The 10,157-nt window shown below is 40.3% G+C and overlaps 1 protein-coding gene across 1 annotated transcript; it reads left to right on the plus strand.

Moving 5' to 3' along the window:
- The first annotated feature begins 1,049 nt into the window (after positions 1-1,049).
- On the plus strand, positions 1,050-9,681 carry LOC148131602 (vomeronasal type-2 receptor 26-like). The gene is made up of 3 exons (XM_087954059.1): positions 1,050-1,124; positions 7,599-7,725; positions 8,771-9,681. The coding sequence occupies exons 1-3, from the start codon at positions 1,065-1,067 to the stop codon at positions 9,679-9,681; spliced, it is 1,098 nt and encodes a 365-aa protein (XP_087810185.1). The 5' UTR covers positions 1,050-1,064.
- Positions 9,682-10,157: the final 476 nt, after the last annotated feature.

Consider the following 10,157-nt stretch of genomic DNA (forward strand, 5'->3'; position numbering starts at 1 on the left):
GCTTTGGCAAGACTCTTCCAAGATGACTTTCCTGAGTGGGTTCTGCCTCTTCTCAAACGATTACTTTAGTATGGTGGGAAAGTAGCAAATATGTATTTTTTTTAACTCTTTATATATAAATGGTAGTGGGCAATGTTATAATCAAGCTACTCAAAACCTTTGAGCAGAAGGCAATCTCTCAAGCTTTCTCACCATTGTGTCATCTCCTTCCTTCTGTTGCACTCTATCCTTCCTTCCTTCCTTCCTTCCTTCCTTCCTTCCTTCCTTCCTTCCTTCCTTCCTTCCTTCCTTCCCAACATTTATTTCCATCCTTTAATTATTTTTGTAAGGTGTTGTGGCTTCCATTTTACCTTTGCTTCAAATAAAAGGAATACATTGTAAAAATAAGAACTTATATGATGAGTTGATGATTTACCTACAGTGGATTACATTGAAGATTTTTGAATATAGGGCAGTAACTCCAGAGCCATTAATATTCTGTAAATGGATTTTACAGGAGCAAACTACCTTCAGGCAGATAATGCCACTTGCACAGTGAATCCAGTACTCGAATCTGGCTCTTAGACACCTACTGAGTGATCTAGTAGGAAGAAATCATATATTATGAGCAACATATGTACACTTAATAACACTCCATTTTCAGCATTCCAGAGGGTTGCAAAGACCTGGTTCTTCCACTAAGGATTGAGCTAGGATGAGGGATTGAACCGAGTGGGTGTTTGGTCTGGCACTTTGGAGGAGTGATATATTTTTATTTGTGTTTTATCTATGATATGCTTTATGGATGGATGTGAGCTATCTAATGACAATGTACAAATAAGCTATTATTTTGCAGTAAGACAATGATGTTCCACCTCATGCTGCTCTTCTTCTTGACTGTTCATAAAATCAACCAGAGCCCAAGGGTGTTACCCAATATCACCCTTGGTTACAACATCTATGATAACTTCCTCAATGCAAGGATAACATATGAGGTCATGATGGACTTGCTGTCTACAGGGCAAGAGAATGTCCCAAACTACAGGTGTGGACAACAGAAGAACTTGCTGGCAGTTCTTGAAGAGATGGATACTGAATTCTTTGATCATATTTCTACTTTCTTGGGCATCTACAAAATTCCACAGGTATGAAGCTTAATTCCATGTTGTATTATCTTCAAATTAGCCCAGACTGCAGACCTCATGTTATCTCCAAAAGGTAATTAGATATTAATAATATTAGATACCTGAAATAATTTTGTTTCCCCCAAAAGGGCATATATATGATTTTAGTCTCCCTGCCACAAGATGGCTTGGAAACAATGTCTTTAGTTTGTGATTTCTCCATTTCTGCCACTGAAGAGCCTTTCTTCAAAGAAATAAAAAGCATGTAAATGAACTCAGGTTCTACTAATGTCGGGGAAAGGATGGAGAAATATTATGGCACACAAATGCTTGGAGAAAGGACATGGTAAAATGTGGCTTATTGCAGGATATTTTGGTTGAAAAACCCACAATAGCTGTTTTGGGAAATAAAAGTATGAGTTTTTCAAAAGTGATAATAAAATGAGTTGGAGATGGTGGTCATTGGGTACTTTAAAAATGGGCATGACAAAGAAAGACAAAAGAGAATTGACAATGTATAAGTGCTGAATGGGTGAGTTATACATTGAAAAATTGACGACCAGTATGAAAAAGATGGGTTTGGTCATAAAATCATAGAATGAAAAAGTTAAAGGGGTCTGTAAAGATCTCCTAGCTTAACCCTCAGGACTGACCAGCAATCCTCTGACCACTGCAGACAAATACCAACCAATTACTTCTAGTAGTTTGGCCAAGCAATACTCTTGGCAAAAGAGGATGGATATGGATGTAAGCACAATGATACTTTCACTCTATGCCCAGAGCATGGTTATTGTTTGGATGACCCAAGTTAAAGTGACTCCTTCTGCTTGAATGGATCAGTACTGAAAAATCCCATTTTGGTACCAGGTCAATCAACATCACTTAGCACCTGCACTTCTAGTAGCAAAATCCTCCCCATAATTACTAAAGGTCCATAGAGAAACCAACAGATGCTTCTTCTATTTACATGGGGGCATATCAGCAAAATCAATCTGTATCATCTAGAAAAGGTACTTCCTTGAAGGGTGTTGGATGGTACATGGCTTTAGTCCTCTTCCCTTGAAGTGGATTAACAGATACAGATAACAGATAAATAGAGTTGGAACGGACCTTGTAGGTCTTCTAGTCCAACCCCCTGCCCAAGCAGGAGACCCTATACCATTTCTGACAGATGGGAGTCCAGTCTCTTCTTGAAGGTCTCAAGCAATGGCACTCCCACAACTTCCGAGGGCAAGCTGTTCCATTGGTTGATTGTTCACATTGTCAGAAAGTTTCTCCTTATTTCCAGGTTGAATCTCTCCTTGTTAGTTTCCATCCATTATTCCTTGTCTGGCCTTCAGGTGCTTTAGAAATTAGCTTGACCCCTAAATAGATTGTATATCCTTTATATGAATTCAGTTAGGAGGCTGTGAGTTTGATCCTAGGCACTATGAGTAATTATCTGCTGCGAACTCTGCATTGGTGACAGGAAGGGCATCTGGCCTGTAAATCTGGCATCCATTCAGTTGTTCCAACTCCACCCCAACATAATGGATTACAGTGTAATTAAAAGACAAAAAATATATATTCGTTATATGAATTCCTTCATCTGTCCAACTCTGCTTGAACCTCTGAGCTACTGGTTATTGGGGATTCCCAAAATGTTCTTTAATCCATCCTTGGAATAATTACATTCTCTTTCAACTTCCTCTTTGAAATCCTATCTTAGCATTGTTGCTGCTAGTGTAAAAGAAAAAAACAGTCCTGATACTCTGTAATGAGAGGAAGGAAATATTTAACTGGGTTTTTAGGAGCACATTTATGAATTGTTACCCTTGGATTCTGTAAAAGCTGCCTGTCATAAGATAGAAGGAGTAGTTCAAAGATGGATAAAAATTGTCATGACTGAGAAAACCCTTGTACTTTATGTACATATATAATGACATCATACTGTAACAGAATGTCCTTTACATGGTCAGTAACTAACTTGTTGCTGACAATGCACATAAATAAGAATAAGCCTATTCATCTATAGGAGTCCCCATGTTGTTGTGTTAAAACACCATGTCCATAACTCTTTTTTTCAATTAAAAGCAAGTAAAAGTCTTTTCTATATTGTAGAAGTCCCAAAGCCAAGTACTTTATAAGGTCTGCCTTCAACTGCTCAAATGCCTGTTGATGTATAGATCCCTAAGCAAAAGGATCACTCGTACTTTCATAGAGGATCTGGAGTTTCACACTAGAGTGTCTGATTTAACAGTCACTCAGAATCTGAATGTGGTTCTCTTTTTATGTATCCCTGTTAAATCAGGAGAGTTCTCTATTTTAATATATTAAGATGCTCTTATCTGACCTGAACCACTTGCAGCCCTGAGCAAAAGGATCAGTCATTGTACTTTCATAGAGTAGCTGGAGTTTCACAGTAGAGTGTCTGATTTAGCAGTCACTCAGAATCTGAATGTGGTTCTCCCTTTATGCATCCCTGTTAAATCAGGAGAGTTCTCTACTCTAATATATTAAGATGCTCTTATCTGACCTGAAACACTTGCAGAACCTGATCTACTATGTAGCTGACCCACAGAGTGTGTAGTGCTCATGTGAATCCAGCCTCAACTGTTGATAGCAATAGTGCCTCACCACATCCATTTCATCACCCAGACATAGCTGTCTGGATAGGGTTTTGTCAGAAGTGTATGTAGCTTGAGGATCACCCATAGATTAAGTCAGAAGTTCCTGGCCTCAAAGGAAGCAAAAAGGAACAGAGTAGAGAACATTAAGGGACCCAGCTAATTTCAACTTTTTGGTACTTTTTTTTCTATAATTTTCTCTCAGCATTAGAGAAAGGCCCTTACATTTAAGTATCAGTCTTTGAGGATTAAAAGTAACACTAACTCCCAATATCTTCTCTTTCATCTTAGATCAACTTTGGTATTTTCAGCCACATACCTGAGCCAAATCATCATTTTCCTTTTTTCTACCGGATGACCCCAAAACAAGAACCTCCTAACGCAGCCATTGTCAAGCTGCTCCTGCATTTCCGATGGACGTGGCTCAGCCTCCTTTCTCAGGACAACGAAAGAGGAGAAAACTTTAAAAAAAATCTGGAAACTCTAGCAGTAAAAAATGGGATTTGCGTTGTCCTCTCAGAGGCCCTCCCAGCAACAAATGTGGATATACGTACCGGAGACATGTTTGAGCAAGAAAAAAGGAAAATAATAGACCTTCTTATCAACACTGAAGTAAAAATTATAGTTTTTCAACTGGATTTTCAGGCCACAGCAATGCTACTATCAGTAATATTTTTTAGTGAAAGGGGGAACACATTCATTGCAGAAAAAGTGTGGGTTGCAACAACCTTGTCATGTTTAAGCATAAAACTGTTTTCCAAAAATATTGATCTCCAGCGTAAACATGTTTTGTTTTCCTTCCTTGGCCAGACAAAGACACAATATTATAACTTTAATTCATATTCCTCTAGTGAGAGACAGTTTGTAAAGGAAGCATTCCAGTGTTTCTTTTCAAGGTCTGGGTTGTCTAAGAAAGTTTGGGAAAGATGCACAGAGAAAGAGAAGAGGCTTTTACCGCCCCATGATGTGCTTGCAGGAAGGTTAGCTGAGGATGGCTCCAGTATTTCCAAAGCAATCCAAGCTGTGGCTTTGGTCCTCAATGCTGCCTCTTCCTCCCAACTGAATAAGAGGAGAATGCGGGTTGGACACCATCAGTCACTCCAGTTTATACAGCCATGGCAAGTAAGATTTCTCCTTTGAGGTTCCACTGAGGCTCCCCTTTCACTGTATAAAATTGCGTGCAGAGAAGGGTGAGATACTCCAAACAGCAACTGTCCAGTTTATAGTATTTGAGAGTGACAGAGACATTATGGGAAGAACTCTTCCAAATTGAAACTACCTGTGCTCATTTAGAATGCTGTAATGGAAGAGACACCTCAATAGTGACAAGGCAATGTTTCTTATTTGCAAATTAAATGAGCTTCAGGATACTCTAGCAGTCCTCCAATCAGGTTCTTGTGAGTAGCAAAAATGCAAATCTAGACCTCTTTCAAGATTCATTCAATCAGTCAGAATAGAGCTGGAAGGGACCTTGGAGGTCTTCTAGTCCAACCCTCTGCTCAAGCATGAGACCCTATACCATTTCAGACAAGTGGCTGTCCAGTCTCTTCTTAAAAGCCTCCAGTGATGAAGCAGCCACAATTTCTCAAGGCAAACCATTCCACTGATTCATTGTCCTCACTGCTAGGAAATTTCTCCTTAGTTTTTGGTTGCTTCTCTCCTTGATTAGTTTCCATCCATTGTTTCTTGTCTTGCCCTCTGGAGCTTTGGAAAATAAGTTCCTCATTCAATTTACTTATAGTTTGTTAAGAACAGTTTATTACATATTGTTAGAAGAATTTTCACCTAAGCTGAAGTTAATTTCAAAAAGCCAGGTAGCAAAACAGGCATCCAGTGGTTTGAAAGTGGCTATCCCTTGATACATATATAGAGGCAGCAGTACTGATAGGGAAGTAAGTCCCTTGTTTGTGATTTTTGTGGATGTGCCAACTGATGTGTTTGCTCCAAGAAATATCTGGAGATCCGAGGACGAAATATAGATTTCTCACCCATGATGTAGGGTAATCCTTTTATTCTTTTTCTGTTGTTAATTGTTGGCATGTTAGCTGTGAAGGATTTCCATATCTAGAGGGGATTTCTTTGGTTATGATTACGTTGTCAGTGTTTGACAATTTCCCAGTTTCAGCTGATGTGTCAATAATGGGATTTTTCTATGTCTTTGCAGCTTCATTGGTTTCTGAGAAACTTTCAGCTTCACAACACTTCCAGGGATGGGATTTATTTGGATGAAAACAGAATTCCTACCGCTGACTTTGACATTGTAAACTGGAAAACATCTTCCAACATTTCTGTTCCTTGGGTGAAAGTTGGGAGTGTAGAAAGAGAAGCCTCCTCTGAAATCAAGGTCTCCATCAATCAGAGTGCCATCCTGTGGCCAGTATCATTTGGTCAGGCAGGTGAAGCTGCTTGGTTTGAGATCTCCTTTTTATCTCCCCACATTTTCTGCTCTCCAAAATAATTCTTATTGATTATAGTCCACACACCCTCCAAATGAGGAAATCTAAACCCCTATAATTCATAAGATGTTATGTGTCTTTAGAGGTTTTCAGTAATTTCCCACAAACTGCTACATCATCAATTGTGTTGGGGCCTTTACAGTCTATATTATTAAATCGCAATATGATTTTATAATGAATGAACTTTGAAACAACATTATATTTAGTAAGACAATAAAAGCTTCAAGAGAACAAGCCACTGAATTTCACAAGGGAAAGATATCAAGTTGAAAATGTGTTGGAGGGAATGAAGTTGGATGAAAAAAAACACATTTATATATGATGATACAATGTTCAGTTACAGGAGAGAAACATAGGGACTCTTGCCACCATAAATAAAGCCAGATTTTGGAAATGTTCTCCTCCCACACGAAAAAAGAAGAAAGTAGCTATAGCCCTTCACACATGCAGTAAGGACAGGCACCTTTTGCAATGGAAGCATTTTTCTTCAGAATATAGAAAACAATGTGTCATGGTTGATTCACAATGCAGCCCCGCTGGCAACCAGACAAAGTAACGGGAGGAGGGAAGGAAGCCATTGGAATATAAAGGAGGTTTGGGAGGGAACTTTGGAATGCAAGAGTGCCGCCTGGAAGTGTGAGACAGACCCAAACACCAAGGTCATTGACTGAAAACATCCGAAGTAGACAGGTTGTTTCCAAAATAAAGCAAGTGCAATTGATTAGTGGACAATGGACAATGGGAGGCCCAGGGGCAGTGGGAGAAAAAGTTATCTTATCTTGTTTGTGCACAAAAACATCAGAACTGACTTTCCTACTTCTGTACCCTTATGGCTTTTCAGTAAAGTTATACTCCTGGGGGAGGAAATGTCCCAGGAGTTTCTTTTGCTGTTAATGCAGTGAGACAGTTGACACAATCTTTCTGGATTGACTATAAAGATTTACAGAGAAAGAGAATCAACTTTCATTTACTATTCCTGTGGAGAGTCTTGTTCCCTAAAGGTCCATGTTAGATGGTACCTTCAACAGATAGAAAGGAAAGAAGACAGAGGTATCCATCAATAATTGCTATGCCACTATTCCATGACTGAGTTTTTTCCATGTGCTTCTTGGTTTCCAGAAACCAGTTCATTGAAATAAAACTATATAATTCATATGTTAGAATGGAATGGAATGGAACAGAACAGAATAGAATAGAACAGAACAGAATAGGGGAGTTGGAAGGGACCTTGGAGGTCTTCTAGTTCAACCCCTGCTTAGGCAGGAAACTCTATAATATTTCAGACAAATGGTTATCCAACATCTTTTTAAGAACTACCAGTGTTGCAGCATTCACAACTTCTGGAAGCAACTTGTTCCACTGACTAATTTTTCTGTCGGGAAATCTCTCCTCAGTTCTATATTGCTCCAAGTGATCTTTATTTTTATGTTTAGATAGCGCCTTCTTCAAGATGTACAGAAAGTTGTTACCCTGGACATGCCAAGGTTATGATTGTGGGAGCACCAGTTTGTTGCTATGATTGTTCTCTGTGTATGGAAGGAACAATCTCAGTACAAGAAGGTAGGTGGTATTTGACAAAAAGAGACAAATTCAGGATGTAATCAAAATTGACTCTTACTTTTCTGTCAACATTTGGCAAAGGTGTTTTTTTTTTCCTTTGGGTTGTTTTCAGGCTGCTTTTCAGACTGTTTTTCAGGGCGTTTTTCAGGCTGTTTTTCAGGCCATTTTTGAGGCTGTTTTTCAGGCCATTTTCAGGCCGTTTTGCCTGAAAACAGCTTGAAAATGGCCCCCAAAACAGCCTGAAAATGACCTGGAAATGGCCTGGAACAAGCAAAAAAACTGGTGAGGAATGGGCCCAGCCAGTGATGGGATTTGCTGGTTCACCAAACTGCACCTAATCTTAATTACTGGTTCACCAGAACCAGTGCAAACCGGCAGCAGCCTGTTGTGTTTCGACGGCAACCAGTACAGATGGCAGCGGAATCGGACAGTGAGGAAGAAAGGCAACCATTCCGGGAGTCTGGAGAGGACTCAGACAAGGGTCCTGCGTCTGATGCAGGGATGGGGCCAGGATCATCTGGGAGCGGGGTGCTGCCTTTGGAGCCTTCGGAGTCTGGCAGCAGCGAGGCAGAGGAACCAGGGGAGCCTGTTCCCAGTGCGCGTGTGCACAGAGCTGCTAGAAGGCAAGAGCAGCTGAAACAAAAGGGGTGACTCGGGAGTAAGGCTGGGAGGTAATTGCCCCACCCATAATGGATAAAAGTCAGACCTAAATGACGAGACCTTTGCAGGAAGCAAAGTAGGTTGATCGGTTCTGAGTCATCTTTGAAGCTCTATGTACTTTGATTGTGGTTTTTTTTTTTTGTACTTCGGTTGGTTTCTTTTATAGTTAATTGGATACTTCTGTTTTTGGCAGCACTCCACAGAACTAAAAGGTGTGTGCTTATCTTGGGGGATTGTTTAAGATTAGCTCTGGCTGGGAATGAAAGCAATTCCCAGCATTGCAATAAAATGGGTTTTGCTTTTAACACAAGTCCATGACTAATTATGATTTACAAAGCCTGGGTCAGAACACAGCCCACCTCTGATGCTTGATAATGTTTTTCAGATGCAGCCCATTGTGAAAAGTGCCCAGATGATCAGCACTCCAATAAGAAGCGAGATCAATGTATTCCCAAGGTTATAACTTTCCTGTCCTATAAAGAAAATTTGGGTCTCATCCTGATTCTCTTTGCCATTGCCTTATCCATAATTACTGCCTTTGTTCTGGGAATCTTCATTAAATACCGAGAAACTCCCATAGTCAAAGCCAACAACCGGGATCTCACCTACATTCTTCTGGTCTCTCTCCTGCTTTCCTTTTTGACCTCCCTTCTATTCATTGGTCAGCCCCAGAAAATGACCTGCCTTCTTCAACAAATCACCTTCAGTGTTGTTTTCTCAGTTGCCCTCTCTTCCTTGCTGGCCAAGACAATCATGGTGGTGGTGGCATTTTTGGCCACAAAACCAGGCAGCAGGATGAGAAAATGGTTGGGGAAAAGTCTGGCCAACTCCATTGTCTTGTCCTGCTCAGGGGTTCAGGTGGGCATCTGCCTTTTATGGCTAGGAATCTCGCCCCCATTTCCACATTCTGACCTGCATTCTCAACCAGGACAGATCATCCTGCAATGTAATGAAGGCTCAGTTACCATGTTCTACACTGCCCTTGGCTACATAGGGTTTCTGGCTACCATCTGCTTCTTAGTGGCTTTTCTGGCCCGCAAGCTTCCGGGAATATTCAATGAAGCCAAGTGGATCACCTTCAGCATGCTGGTTTTCTGCAGTGTTTGGATCTCCTTTGTCCCCACCTACCTGAGCACCAAAGGGAAATACATGGTAGCCGTGCAAATCTTCTCTATCCTGGCCTCCAGCCTGGGTTTACTGGGTTGTATTTTTGTCCCAAAATGTTACATCATTATTCTGAGACCTGATATGAACACTAAGGAGCATCTAATGATGAAAAGCTTGGCGGGCTCCTGATTTTTAGAAACTATTTTTGTATAACTTACAGGTATAAACATTATGCCTTGTAAGTAATCTCCTTTTTTGGGTATTTTAAACAATCTTTGTCCATGAATGTGAGTTCTGAATTATAACAGCTAACTACAGGTAGTTTTGGATCACTCATACAGTGATTGTTTGAATTTAGATCAGTGTTGAAGAAGCTGTCCTAACAGTTACAGTCATCTAAATACCCCCAAAGTCACATGATTGTGATCTGGGCATCTGTCAACTAGCTTTCAAGATGGTTTCAGCATCCTGTGGTGACATGATCATCATTTGTAAGCTTCCCTGCTAGCTTCTCATAACCAAAACCAATAAACTGGCAGGGAAGCTGATTCAATAGGTTATTCCCCATTACTTTTTTGCCCAAGAAACTTCCACATTGATTTTGTTTGTGGGAAGTTGGAAGGAAACTTCAATCCCCTGTCATGTAATGTCTTTTCTTAATTATC

This window comes from Notechis scutatus, chromosome 2, assembly GCF_049901735.1.
Source record: "Notechis scutatus isolate UNSWTSFEM ecotype Mainland chromosome 2, rNotScu1.2, whole genome shotgun sequence".
NCBI classification, from domain to species: domain Eukaryota; kingdom Metazoa; phylum Chordata; class Lepidosauria; order Squamata; family Elapidae; genus Notechis; species Notechis scutatus.

Excerpts from the sequence above, each read along its gene's own strand:
- LOC148131602 (XM_087954059.1), top strand. The coding sequence starts at position 1,065 with ATGGATACTGAATTCTTTGATCATATTTCTACTTTCTTGGGCATCTAC. Across the intron at positions 1,125-7,598 it reads GCATCTACAAAATTCCACAG|ATAGCGCCTTCTTCAAGATG; the intron begins GTATGAAGCTTA and ends TTTTATGTTTAG. Across the intron at positions 7,726-8,770 it reads AACAATCTCAGTACAAGAAG|ATGCAGCCCATTGTGAAAAG; the intron begins GTAGGTGGTATT and ends AATGTTTTTCAG.